Source organism: Ruditapes philippinarum, unplaced genomic scaffold (assembly GCF_026571515.1).
Source record: "Ruditapes philippinarum isolate M1 unplaced genomic scaffold, ASM2657151v2 ctg1879_1_1_1_1, whole genome shotgun sequence".
Lineage (NCBI taxonomy): Eukaryota > Metazoa > Mollusca > Bivalvia > Venerida > Veneridae > Ruditapes > Ruditapes philippinarum.
In genome coordinates this window covers 304672-320215 of record NW_026863393.1, presented here as the reverse complement: position 1 = coordinate 320215, position 15544 = coordinate 304672, and the positions used below count along the sequence as shown (strand labels likewise).

Here is a 15544-nt window from a genome sequence, read left to right as displayed (position 1 = left end):
CTAGAGTTACGAACCTTGTCACATAAGATGGGGATGATGATAAAGTACATATATTTGAAGTATGAGGGTGATCCCTTAAGAAATAAAGAAGTAACAGTAACAAGAGCTGTCGGTAGGACAGCAACGCTCGACTATTCTTAGTGCTTGATAGTAAAAAAGAATGCCTGATACAGTTACCTCCTCCTGTTTACAGGTTGGGGTAATGATGGTGAACAAGTGTGCAAAGTTTCAAAGCCATATGTCAATGGACTTTGAAAATATTTGAACTATTACAAAAACTTTAACGTAAATTCTAAGTCAAAAAAGGGGCATAATTCTGTCAAAATGCTTGATACAGTTACCTCCTCCTGTCTACAGGTTGGGGTCATGATGGTGAACAAGTGTGGAAAGTTTCAAAAGCATATGTCAATGGACTTTGAAAATATTTGAACTATTACAAAAACTTTAACATAAATTCTAAGTCGAAAAAGGGGCATAATTCTGTCAAAATGCTTGATACAGTTACCTCCTCCTGTTTTACAGGTTGGGGTAATGATGGTGAACAAGTGTGCAAAAGTTTCAAAGCCATATGTCAATGGACTTTGAAAATATTTGAACTATTACAAAAACTTTAACGTAAATTCTAAGTCGAAAAAGGGGCATAATTCTGTCAAAATGCTTGATACAGTTACCTCCTCCTGTTTACAGGTTGGGGGGTAATGATGGTGAACAAGTGTGCAAAGTTTCAAAAGCATATGTCAATGGACTTTTGAAAATATTTGAACTATTACAAAAACTTTAACGTAAATTCTAAGTCGAAAAAGGGGCATAATTCTGTCAAAATGCTTGATACAGTTACCTTCTCCTGTTTACAGGTTGGGGTAATGATGGTGAAACAAGTGTGCAAAGTTTCAAAAGCATATGTCAATGGACTTTGAAAATATTTGAACTATTACAAAAACTTTAACGTAAATTCTAAGTCGAAAAAGGGCATAATTCTGTCAAAATGCTTGATACAGTTACCGCCTCCTGTTTACAGGTTTGGGGTAATGATGGTGAACAAGTGTGCAAAAGTTTCAAAAAGCATATGTCAATGGACTTTGAAAATATTTGAACTATTACAAAAAACTTTAACGTAAATTCTAAGTCGAAAAAGGGGCATAATTCTGTCAAAATGCTTGATACAGTTACCTCCTCCTGTTTACAGGTTGGGTAATGATGGTGAACAAGTGTGCAAAGTTTCAAAGCCATATGTCAATGGACTTTGAAAAATATTTGAACTATTACAAAAACTTTAACGTAAATTCTAAGTCGAAAAAGGGGCATAATTCTGTCAAAATGCTTGATACAGTTACCTCCTCCTGTTTACAGGTTGGGGTAATGATGGTGAACAAGTGTGCAAAGTTTCAAAGCCATATGTCAATGGACTTTGAAAATATTTAAACTATTACAAAAACTTTAACATAAGTGGTTACGCCGACGCCGACGCCCACGCTCGGGTGACTACAATAGCTCTACTTATTCTTATCGAATAGTCGAGCTAAAAAATATTATTTTTTAAGGAAAATTCTAAGTTCAAGGGGAGATAAATCTGAAATTATTTGTGCTAGAGTTACGAACCTTGTCACATAAGATGGGGATAATGATAAAGTACATATATTTGAAGTATGAGGGTGATCCCTTAAGAAATAAAGAAGTAACAGTAAAAAATATTATTCTTTAAGGAAAATTCTAAGTTCAAGGGGAGATAAATCTTAAAAATATTGGTGCTAGAGTTATGAACCTTGTCACATAAGATGGGGATGATGATAAGGTACATTTATTTGAAGTATGAGGGTGATCCCTTAAGAAATAAAGAAGTAACAGTAAAAAATAGTATTTTTTAAGGAAAATTCTAAGTTCAAGGGGAGATTAATCTGAAAATATTCGTGCTAGAGTTCTGAACCTTGTCACATAAGATGTGGTTGATGATAAGGAACATATAGTTGAAGTTTGAAGTTGATACCTTAAGAAATGACAAAGTTATAGTGAAAAATATTTTACTGCACCAAAACTTCAATCTGAAATCTGGACGCGGACGCCGACGCCGGGACGAGTAGGACAGCTCTCCATATACTTCGTATAGTCGAGCTAAAAAATCATTAACTGTAAAATAACTGTCTGGGTTTTCTCTTTTTAAAAAAAATGGTCCTTAATATTAGTAACCTTATTGATAAAATAATACAATGCACTTAAAAACAATAGGTCTTTGAAAAGAAAAATGCATTTACCAAACTTTTATGTGCTTACTAGCTAATTTATGCCTTTGTCACTACTTTATTGCCAGACCAGCCTGTAGTCCAGCCAATATACTGCCAGTCTAGATATTGCATTAATCAGATTCTATATAAATTGCTTTGATAATGAAATTCCTTAAGTAAACATCAGTTAGTTCCAAATTCAGTTAAATGTCAATGAGCATACAACAGCTAGTCTCCATATTCACAAGACAGACCTAAAAAATAGGTAGATAGAGACTGAACTTCAAATGTCATTGTACATGCAGTTATATTAATTTATCACCACAAAATTTTGTAAATGTTCTTAGCCTTAAAACTACAGCTCTGAATTATGTAATGAAAACATTTTTGAAATTTGTAAACAACCATATTTTGCCTATAGGCAGTTTGCTTCAAACAAAAGCTAAATAGTAAGTCCTTCACCCTTAGAAGCACTAAGAATTAAAGACAGAACACTACAAATATAGCACACATAACACTACTATTGTTAGAATGAATTGGATTGAAGAGATGGTCTTTAAGCACACGAAAAACAACTTAAAAGTTTATCTACTTGCTTACACCAAAAATTTTTAACATTTGATAAAAAAGAAATCCCAAACTCATTTCCAAGTGCACAGACTTTGATATGGACTATTGAAATTTGAATAAAACCCACTCCTTTTTTTTTACATTCCCTCAAATATTACCTAGAACTGCTATAAACTCTGAAAAATGTGTTTCAAATCAAAACAAACTTTGTTCTATGACTAGCATACAAGTCCAAGGTTATAAAATTAGAGACAGAGACCAGTCAACAAAGTGGAGCCTTACCATTGGTCCATTTCAAATCTATGCATTCAATGAACCAATCATATTGCTTGATACCCAGACTGGTTTCCAATCTCAAAATTTTCTTTTCTCAAGTTTTATAACTTTGGACCTAATGTATATTAATGCACAACACCAACATGTAACATTTGTTTAATAATCTCTAGAGAACTGTGTACAATAGTTTTGGTAACTTACGGTCCATTGCTAGATGGGGATATGAAGAAAAACTTGTTAAGGTGGAAATGTAGAAATTAGTACAAACCAATGGAATCATTTTCCAGAGATAGATCCATACTGACACTTTGATAGATAAATGTAGTTTAATTTACACTTTCATGATCCCATTATTGGTTCACTTATCTTTTATGTTATTTTGGGCTACTTTACCCTATTTTACATTTGCATTAGATGGGCTTTTTATCATTTATCCTTAAAGATTGAAAAAAAAAGTTTACGCACTAGCAGAATAAATATTTATGAAGGAACCAAATTCTTTCTTTCTAAAAAGTTTGATAACTTGTTTAATTTTTGTCAAACATGAATTGCTGAATTCCATACCCTACCCCCTACTCCAATACAAAACTTTAAAGAAAACAACAAATGACTTGATCAGAATCTTTCAAAATGTTGATATGGATCTACCTTTTGCGGAAAAATTGGCCGGAAACAAAGTTTATTCTGTTATAAAGCCAATGAAACCAAATGTTATTCAGCTCCAATTGTCCAATGTTAGTATTGCAAAAAAAGTAGATTACTATAAGTCAGTTAACTATGTATTCACATGACATTCGCATAGTCACACAACATTATCAAAGGAAGCATTTCCAAAATGTATCGCAAACTCTGCTAAAAGCTTTCCACACATTACGTGAGCGGCCACTTAAAGCAATAATAAAGAATGGGGAAGGAATCTGTCAAGGCAATGATGCTTGGTAAATAGTCATTTAAAATCATACATAAATTCTACATCATACATTTTTACTTGGTAACAATGGATTTTTCCCCCTCAAATATCCTTTTGAATATATAATTATCATTTAAGCATCTCTTTTATATAGTTTTTCTTACATAATTTTCACATCAATTGGTCAAGCAAGTATTCTGTATTTAATTATTAACATACTGACAAATTAAACAGCCTTTTTTTCTCTCTCAAAAAAAATTCTAAAATATTACCCACAAATTCAAGTTTAAAATAAAAATCTGCCTTTACACCACAGGTTAACCAATTTTACTCATAGGAAAATGTAGCCAAAAATGTAAGTAGCCAACTTCAACTATTCTACAGCAGAAAGTATGAGCATAAAAAACAAGAATGAAATTTACCGATTGTTCTCTTTGGTCTTGGTCAACTGCTCCTCGTGGTGTTTATACCAGTCATCTAATTCCTTCTTTGCTATATCTCTCCATTCTTTAACACGTTTCTCTTCTTCTTCATCTACAAATAAATCAAAAAAATCTTTTGTTCCATTTTAACCAATGTAACAAAGTCTGTTGTTCAATTTGAGACCAACGTAATATATAGAACTTCGAATTATCATAAAATGTAATATAAGATCAAACTGGTTTATACAATACTGTCTCCATATACATATACCCAGTGTTTAATAATGAGAAGAAAGCTATGTTGAGTATGGTGGTCAGCTCTGAACTCGTCTATGAGTAAAGACTGAACATGGCTAAAGTAAAGCTAATATGAAACACCAAGAAAAATGATATCAGTGACACAAACCATGATGCTCAGTTGCTCAACAAAAATAGAGACAAATGGAATTTCTAAATGGCAAAATTGAAAAAGTTGCAAGCTTGGTTTGACTGAGCCTGTAAGGCAAATTTGAACAAGCAAATTCGTTGAATTTATATTCCCCGCCGAGTACTGGTTATTATTAACACAACAACTGAAGACATAAGGCTTTATTTATATATTAATCATGGCATAAACAGTAATATTCTTTGAACTTGATAAATATTCAGGGCAAAAACAGAGCCATAACTTTGTGTTAAATAGTAAAATCTGGAAATGCCAATGAGATGTATGCATACTACATAACTAATCAAGGGCCATAAATCTGAGTTATAAGTATCTGACTGGAACAAGGCGACTATATGCACATCTCCTCTTAGTATCCCATAAAGTTTCATTGAATTCCAGCCAGTAGTAGCAGAGAAGTAGCGAGGAAACAAATATTTTTCTATCTGGATACTGAATAACTAATCAAGGGCCATAACTCTGAGTTAAACTGTCTGACCGGAACAAGCTGACGATATGCACATCTCCTCTTGGTATTGATGATTCCCATAAAGTTTCATTGAATTCCAGCCAGTAGTTGCAGAGAAGTAGTGCGGAAACGATTTTTACTCTATATGCATACTACATAACTGATCAAGGGCCATAATTCTGAGTAAAAGGGTCTGACCGGAACAAGCCGAAGATATGCGCATCTCCTCTTGATATTGATGATTCCCATAAAGTTTCGTTGAATTCCAGCCAGTAGTTGCAGAGAACTACTCCGGAAACGATTTTTACTCCATATGCATATTGCATCACTAATCAAGGGCCATAACTCTAAGTTAAAGTGTCTGACCGGAACAAGCCGACGATCTGCCCATCTCCTCTTGGTATTGATGATTCCCATAAAGTTTCGTTGAATTCCAGCCAGTAGTTGCAGAGAAGTAGTGCGGAAACGATTTTTACTCTATATGCATACTACATAACTAATCAAGGGCCATAACTCAGAGTTTAAGTGTCTGACCGGAACAATCCGAGGATATGCGCATCTCCTCTTGATATTGGTGATTCCCATAAAGTTTCGTTGAATTCCAGCCAGTAGTTGCAGAGAACTACACCGGAAATGATTTTTACTCTATATGCATACTGCATAACTAATCAAGGGCCATAACTCTGAGTTAAAGGGTCGGACCGGAACAAGTCGACGATATGCGCATCTCCTCTTGATATTGATGATTCCCATAAAGTTTCGTTGAATTTCAGCCAGTAGTTGCAGAGATCTACTCCAGAAACGAAATTAGGACGGAGGGATGGAAGGACGGACAAACAACGCCAAAACTATATCCCCCTCCCGATTCCATCGGCGGGGGATAAAAAGCTGATAAGGAAGTTTTTTCATTAAAATGTATGAAAATACAAAAATACACATGGATCTTTTTTATACCTTTCTTTGCGATTCTGCGTGTGTTTTCTTCTCTCCATAGACGAATCTTCTCGGGTTCAGCCCGTTGTTTGTCTACCTGAGTTATGGCAGAGTATGCGTCATTTGCCTGCAAGAAATAGTACATGAAATTATATTATAATGAATACTTTAAGTGTCCACACAGGATGTATTCTTTTGTTTTCTTATTCACGATGTTGCCAAATGAAGAAAATTTGAGCCGTGTCATGACAAAACCAACATAATGTGTTTGCGACAAGCAAGGATCCAGACCAGCCTGGGCATCAGCGCAGTCTGATCAGGATCCATGCTGTTCGCTTACCAACTCTATTACAAGTAGAGAAACTGATAGCGAACAGCATGGATCCTGATCAGACTGCGTGGATGCGCAGGCTGGTCTAGATCCATGCTGGTCGCAAACCCATTATGTTGGTTTTGTCGTGACACGGCTCAATTTTGTTTAATGTTGTTAAATGGCCAATCAAGTACATGTTATTATAGGTACTAGAAGTTAACAGTACATGTTACATCTACTATCAAAACCACATTTTAAAAAATCACTTCATGTGGTAGTAGGTTAAAGGGACATCACTGAGTTTTTTTGTGTTTTTTTTAACATATTGAGGTTTGTATACAATTTGTATACTATTTGATGAAGAGCTGAATCAAACAATCTTATGCAAAATTCCAGAACACTTGCCATGTCATTAATCAACACACTCTGATAAAATCTGTTTCCAAAAAAATTCGAACAAACAACCCTAATAGTATGAAAACAATTTCTATCAAATAAAATTACATGTACATTGTCTTTAAGGCCTAAAAGAACAAGCAATTATCATAGTATTGCAAGCAATCCATAAGTCCCCTACCGGTAAGAGCCCAAGCAACAATCTGAAGGGCCATTGGCCATTCACTTAGGTTCCTATTTTAAGTAAATTTGTTGAAAAAGTTCTTTAAAAGTGATCACAGGAAACAGTTTTTATGTACAGACAGACGGACTGAAGGACACTCTAAAGTTATTTTTTAAACATCCCTGTTATCAAAATATAACATTTTTAAAATCCTATCATGATTGAAGAAGTTGGAGTAAAAATTACCAATTATTTCAAAAAAAAGTCTAAGTTCAAAAGGGGCATAATTCTGGAAATAGTCTTGCTAGAGTATTGAACACTCACAAATGTTGAGTGATAATAAGAAACATTTATATGAAGTTTGAAGTAGATACATTCAGAAAAAGAAGTTATTAAAAAAAACAATGTTTTTTTCATGAAAATTTTAAGTTCAAGGGAGGTAATTCTGATAAATTTTGTGCTAGAGTTGTAAACCTTGTCACATATGATGTGGTTGATGACAAGCAACTTATATCTAAAGTTTGAAGAAAATACCTTAAGAAATAAAGAACTTTTAGTGAAAAAACTTAAAAACTAGAATCAGAAATCTTGAAATTCAGTCTATTTGTTGCCATAGCAACCAGAATTTTCAACATAGGAAGATAAGAAAAGGATGTGCATAATTTCCATACTGCCATCTACCCATATGTCAAGTTTCATAAACATATTTTCAGTACTTTTTGTGTTATCACTGGCTCCAGGTTATGAATAAATTTGCCATATTTTCAGTCTATTTGTTGCCATAGCAACCAGAATTTTCAACATAGGAAGAAAAGAAAAAGACGTGCATAATCTCCATACTGCCATCTATCCATATATCAAGTTTCATAAAAATATTTTCAGTACTTTTTGCGTTATCGCGGGATCCAGGTTATGTGTAAAATTTGCCATATTTTCAGTCCATTTGTTGCCATAGCAACCAGAATTTTCAACATAGGAAGAAAAGAAAAAGACGTGCATAATCTCCATACTGCCATCTATCCATATATCAAGTTTCATTAAAATATTTTCAGTACTTTTTGCGTTATCGCGGGATCCAGTTTTGTGGACGGACGGACTGACGGACGGACGGACGGACTGACGGACGGACGGACGGACAGACGGACGGAGGGTAAACCTAAAGTCCCCTCCGGTAAACCGGTAGGGGACTAAAAACAACCTAAACACAAAAGTACTAAAATACACTCACTTTTATTACATAAGATTAACAGTGGCTACATGTATAATGAAAAACCCATGTCACTCATACATCATTTATTGAATATTTATTGTTTGAATAATAGTATTGATTTTTCTATTTCAAAACCATAAGTCATGTTTTTTACATAGCCTTCTATTTTATAATTTAATATGTTTTACATTGCCTAGTATTTCATAATTAGATAAAGTTTCCAAAAAATTACAAAATTTGCCTAAATTAACATGTTAAATACCAGAGAAAATTATGGAATGTCACCAACCATAAATTACCAACACTGTCATCCCTTTGAAAATTATTACTTTTACATATTAAAGACAGTACTGGTGGTCTCATATTTAATTCTTGACAGAGGAATCAATTTGTTTCTCCCCAAGAAGGCATAAAAATTACATTTTGCACAAAACGCAGTTCTCTTATGAGTCACAAAGTCAAAGATAATGAAAAAAAACGTAAAGGAATACATCAAGTGCTATTGCATACATTATAAATATAATTATTACAGGCAAAAGCTAAGGCACAGAGCTCTGACCAATCAATTTACTTTCTACAAGCCAGCTCAATAGTTAAATCATATTTTAAGAATTTACTGCCCTCAACCCAGGTTTAAGCATTCACAGAATTTAGGGGTAATAACTCCAGCTACTTAGCAATGGAGTTCTTGGGTTAAACATAGTTTTATTCAAGGTTAATGTTAACACATGTTAATTATTTACAATTGAAGCAGGAAGGAATTGCACCTAGAGCTACAATAACTGATTCAGCTCATAGTAAGCCTCTCCTTCCTGGACACTCTCTCCTGGAGACCTTACAGTACATATCATTATTTTAGCTTGATTGTGAGGAAAACTTGAGGGTCACCCTTAAGTTACTAGCCATGGTGTTATATGAGGAAAGAATGTTGTAATCCTATCAGGGCTCAAACCTCACCCACTAGGCCACCTGTCCTCTTCAAGTACATTTACTTTAGTGGCTGTATGGCCAAGTGGTTTACTTAAGTGACTGGTTAACACATCAGACTAGTAATGTAAAGATGACTAGCCCCGCGAGTTCAACATCAGGGGCTTGTTTCCTTAAGTAAGAAATTTTACACTCACTGCTATGGTTCTAGATAGAATCCAGTTAGTCTATAAGCTTAAATCTTGCTACACAAACTAAAATCAATTCTGTATAAACTAAGTACAAATGTACCTAAGACCATAAAATAGGAAGTTAAAAATAAAAAATCTGGTGTTCAAGGAAATGATCTAAAGGTAAATATAAACATGTGATGACAAACTAAATACCAATAGTAAAACTACAGACAATTTTTTTCTATTTCATTGTGATTATATAAAATGCAAACCAATTTTGTAAATAAAATTTGAAGGGTTAAATGGATTGTGTACAATTAAACAGAACTTAAAGTAAAATTCATTTTTCTATGGTTTGGCCATTTTGAAACATACCGGTAATTCATGTGGTGGAAATGAACTGCTTTAACAAAGGTAAAAATACTGTTCACTTATAAATATGACTGAAAAATGATTGAAGGACAATATGACTGAAGAAAAATATGACTGAAGGACAATATGACTGAAGGATAATATGACTGAAGGACAATATGACTGAAGGATAATATGACAGTAGGATGATATGACTAAAGGATGTTATGACTGTAGGACACAATGACTGAAGGACAATATGACTGTAGGATGATATGACTGAAGGACAATATGACTGAAGGATAATATGACTGAAGGACAATATGACTGAAGGATAATATGACAGTAGGATGATATGACTAAAGGATGTTATGACTGTAGGACAATATGACTGAAGGATGTCATGACTGTAGGACACAATGACTGAAGGACAATATGACTGTAGGATGATATGACTGTAGGATGATATGACCGAAGGATAATATGACTGCAGGACAATTTGACTGATAGATGATATAACTGTAGGATATGACTGTAGGATGATATAACTGTAGGACAATATGACTGAAGGACAATATGACTGAAGGATAATATGTCTGAAGGACAATATAACTGAAGGATTATATGACTGTAGGATGATATGACTAAAGGATGTTATGACTGTAGGACACAATGACTGAAGGACAATATGACTGTAGGATGATATGACTGAAGGACAATATGACTGAAGGACAATTTGACTGATAGATGATATAACTGTAGGATATGACTGTAGGATGATATGACTGCAGGACAATATCACTGAAGGACAATATGACTGAAGGATAATATGTCTGAAGGATGATATGACTGAAGGATGATATGATGGAAGGACAATTTGACTGATAGATGATATAACTGTAGGATATGACTGTAGGATGATATGACTGCAGGACAATATCACTGAAGGACAATATGACTGAAGGATAATATGTCTGAAGGATGATATGACTGAAGGATGATATGATGGAAGGACAATTTGACTGATAGATGATATAACTGTAGGATATGACTGTAGGATGATATGACTGCAGGACAATATCACTGAAGGATGATATGACTGAAGGACAACATGACTGAAGAATATGACTGTAGGACAATATGACTGAAGGATGTCATGACTGTAGGACTATATGAGTTGTCTGAAGGACAATATGACTGAAGGATGATATGACTGAAGGATGATATGACTGAAGGATTATATGATTATTTATTTTTATGACTGAAGGACGATATGACAGAAAGACAATATGATTGAAGAACAATATGACTTGAGTACAACAATATAACTGAAACAATTGTTTTAACAGACTTTTAGTAACATTATTACACCTCCTAAAAGCTGTTAGTAAAGTACTACATGTATTAAAATCTACAACTATAAGGTGAGTGGATAAATGGCTGTGAATACAATTACAAACAATGTGAGTAAATAACATAATTATGTCATATTAATTCATTATACCTTACTTCTGTCTACAATGATGTAAGCCTTTTCCCCAAGAAGCAGGCAATTTGACTATAAAAAACATGTTCAACATTTTTTGACATGTAAACAAGCACAATTGAGTTACGTTTTAAATGTCATACAAGGGCAAATAATTTGTCAAGACTTTCTTCAGCCTAACAATTCAATGATTATCTCCCTTGTATGACATGAAGAAGTGACTGTAACTTTTCAATGTGATTTAAACACTGTACAGACAATGAAAACAGTTAAAATATCATTGTTAGACAGAATTATGTTAGGTATAATCAATAAATATCAGAAATTAATATCATGATATGGCAGTGTGTTATGATATCACTATTGTCAACTCTCATAACACAATGTTACATCACAGCTTAACTGACTATGATATCATGCCCTTTGGGTTGACAATATCAATATCACACAAGCTGCCTCATGAGTTTTATCAGTGTTCCCAAAAATGGAGTAATATTCATATCTTCCCTAAAATAATCTTCAATCAATGAGGACTTCCATTATTTGAAATCTGGAAGTCTATACATTATATCATAAATCAGATACTTTTAAATATAAATTCAAGAGAGTAACATGGTATTATAATTATCTTTGGACTCAAACATGAGAGGGAACACTGATTGATATTATCATATTTATGTAAAAAACCCTCTCCATTAGTTCATAATATATGATCTTACCCCTGTATCTTGTTCATTAGTTTCACCCATGTCACCAGTAGAGTCAAACTGTTGAGGAAAATTATTAGTACACTACTGGGTTTGTTTTACTACTTGAAAACCAGTCACATTTAAGAGTCATACATACACTTTTAGTGTAAATGGGCTTTTATCAAGGTTGTCATTTAGAAGGTGCGGGGTTTTCATTATTAAAAGACTGGCAATCTCAAATCATCAGTTAAAATGCTGTTAAAATCAGTTGTATTTCATAGCTTGTAGATTAAAAATTTAAAATATCCCCATTGACCCTTGGCCAAATCAGTTGTTTTCATTGGCACATTTGCTGCTTCAGATGAAAGTAAAAACCCTGAAGTGGCAGAAGGCCAAATTCATTGTCTTAAATGCATTAATTTTTAGCCCCCAAAAAACTTAGAAAACAGTTATAAAAACAAAACATACTGCCACAATTTCAAAATAAACCCTCTCAGAAATTTGTTAAATGACAACCTTGGTTTAAATTGTACAATGGACATAAAATACTTCATGGCAAACTACAGCTTGAAAGATGCTGGCATTAATTTTGTGATAATTCTTTTCATCTTTTTTCTGGCTTTAAATATAGAAAAGTATCATGTATGCTGTGACCTTTCTTTTTAAATGACAAAATCCTACAGAATAATACTTAATTATTTCTTCCAAAAAGGTATTACAATATTTTTTAAAAGCAAGTATGGCAACACAATGTTAACTAGCAATGAAAATATTCTTAAATCAGCTTGTCAACGAAAGTCAAACAAAGAGTTAATGAATGATATGTATTATACAAAAGTTACAAGGTAGAATTAATGTGATAAAATATCTTATTTAAAATGTTAGCAGTTTATTAGTATTACATAAACAAAATTAACAAGTCAACACTGGATATATTATAATACAGATTAAAATTAATATCTTGAAACATCATACTTGTCGAAACTAATGGATACATTTATTAAAGAAATGTCATTATGAATAACATGGATTTTTCTTTTATTTTTACGCTATGTATAAATGTGTAACAAATACATAATGTATATGCTGTAATGCATTACAAACAAAATTTGTGTAATGGAATTTATTGCCCTGCTTGAAAGTTGGAAAAGTCCAGTTTTAAATTCAAAACACTATAATTGTGCCACCAACAGCATAGAGCCTGGAAAACTGTACTCTGGACGGGCTCTATACTAGTGACAAATGTTAATTACTTTCGGTTCCAGCAGGGTTGAGAGTATAATACACACCTGGGCTGTTTCACCTCCAGTAAAATCTCCCCCAGTAAAGTCATCTGTTGGCTGTGGTGAGCCTCCTGTTTGTTCTCCAGCACCTCCAAATGGATCAAAATCAGCCCCTGAAATATTTTGCCAATATTGTTTTATGTTTGTTGAGTGGCTCTATGTCAAAAAATCTAAGATTTGCATTAATTAGAATCTAAAACATTCAGTTTGACGTAAATTAATATAATAGCGAGCTCGAAGAGCTGGCATGAAGGTTGTCGCAAAGGCTTTCGGTAACATGAGTACTCTAAAAAGGGATGGTTATAAAATTTTCGCAAAATAAAAACTGACACAGGAAAAATTTTTACATTATGATAACAAAAAAACCGAAGATTCTGATTGAAATGTGTGTAGACTGGAATATAATAGGACGGGGAAACCCAAAATAACAGAAGCAGTGTATAAAAAAACCCAAAGACAGTTTAAAAAAAAAATGTAAAAAAAAATGAATGATTTTTTTATAAAATTTATTTATGAAAAATTTTTACTAAAATAAACGGGGCTCACTTTGGGTTTTCGCTTTTTCATATTAATTTTTTCCCGTTCTTCATTTTTTTTTCTGAAAATTAGGCAATGAAGAACCCTGGGGGCAAAGAAACCCCTAGATCTTCATAAATTTTAAAAGTCCCATAAACAAAAGGGGGCGTTTTAATAATCATTAAACTATAATTATAAAAAAAATTAAAATAAAAAAAGGTTAGAATAAAGAAAAGGGATTATTTTTAAAAAAAACAACGGCAAAATTATGATTTAAAAAAAAAGTTATGTTATCAAATTTAGTGGGGGTACCGGAAATTTTACAAGGAAAAGTTATAATTTTTATAATGAGACGATCGATTACCCCCAGCATTTTCTCCACAAGTTATCGTCTTCTAGGCCTTTGCTCATTTTTCTCGGGCTAAAAAGTCTGCAGCTGGATCGTCCTCTGATTGTTGAGGAGCAGGGTTCTCAAATTCGTCAAAGTCAGCCATTTTGATATTACAGGAAACGTCACACTGCCTTTTCCGTATGAGATCGGGACATTCCGTAAATGCCACACTGTCACAAGCATTTTCATTGGCTAGCTGTAAAATATTTCTATGGAACGCCGTATTAACATCGGTCTACCAAAATTCCTTCAGCCGGAACAGGCCTTCAATGAAACAAATTAATGAAATTCACAAATATGTACACACATATCAAAAACATAAATAACAACCATTCAAATTGACAGGCACATGCATACATCAGATTCATTTAAATTGTATATCAAGTAAAATAATAATCAGAGCTCAAGATAGCGTGCGTATTGATCAGCGTGAAATACGCATACATAGAAAATCTAAAATACGCATCACTTTCAAAATTCGTGCGTCAAAGTTACACCAGGGACTTTCTATTTGAAAGACCCTGGTTACACACAACAAAATGAAAATAGCTTGTATGTCATAATTTAAGCATGAAAGAGTAGCAGTGTAAACATTTGATATTTAGAAAGAGGATGTTTTGAGCATAAAAATCAGTATATTTTCATATTATTGCTTTGAAAACTAAAAATTCTGTTGTCAACATCGCATTTTAAAAACGAAAGTAGTAGGAAGTACAGAATTTAAGGGAGGTTTCTCTTGTAGATCAACCTGTGAAATTATTGATAAAATTTGTGCCAGATAATCATCGTAGGATTTAACATAGTATTAAGTTTGTTTAGGCATCTATTGACACGCTAACGCCTCAATATATATAATATATTTTAATTTCTTTCACTTTTGCTGTTGGAACAAAAACATGTTTTTTCACCTGCAGTTTTGTACTCAATATTTTCGTACCCAGTTTACAGTGACGGACAATCTTCTCTCAGACTAATACTTTTCTAAAGAAAGATAAAAAAATCTTGTTTATTTTTCTTTTATTCTAATTTCAACTATAATTTTTCAGACTGGAGTACATGATAAGGTACATGCCAACAGAAATAATGAAAGAAAATATTGACTCCTAGAATGTAAAATAATTTCAGGGCTTTCACTATTGGAAGTTTGGGAGTCATTACTCCTTCATTTCGGCCTGACAAGTGACTTCCAAAATCTGATACTTTTCCTTCTTTACCTATAAAATGTGACTTCCAATATCAGAGATTTTGAATTCTGACTTCCAAATTTTGAAAATGGAAGCCCTGATAATTTTGCTGTGTATCCTAAACTCGAGTTTCAGTATACCCTGGAAGTCTGACTTACAGAGCATGTTTGGTATTGTTTCACATTGAATCAGTATTTTATTTGTAAAAGTTTTTCTTAAAAAAATAATCAAACGAACAA

General features: G+C 33.2%; 1 protein-coding gene across 1 annotated transcript; it reads right to left on the bottom strand.

Annotated features, from left to right (window-relative positions):
• Positions 1-2197: 2197 nt before the first annotated feature.
• On the bottom strand, positions 2198-14224 carry LOC132721975 (clathrin light chain A-like). Its single transcript, XM_060706361.1, has 5 exons — positions 14153-14224; positions 13221-13370; positions 11962-12009; positions 6245-6350; positions 2198-4509 (listed from the first exon to the last, which is right to left on the bottom strand). Exons 1-5 carry the CDS (start codon positions 14222-14224, stop codon positions 4394-4396), a joined length of 492 nt encoding a protein of 163 aa, XP_060562344.1. The 3' UTR covers positions 2198-4393.
• Positions 14225-15544: the final 1320 nt, after the last annotated feature.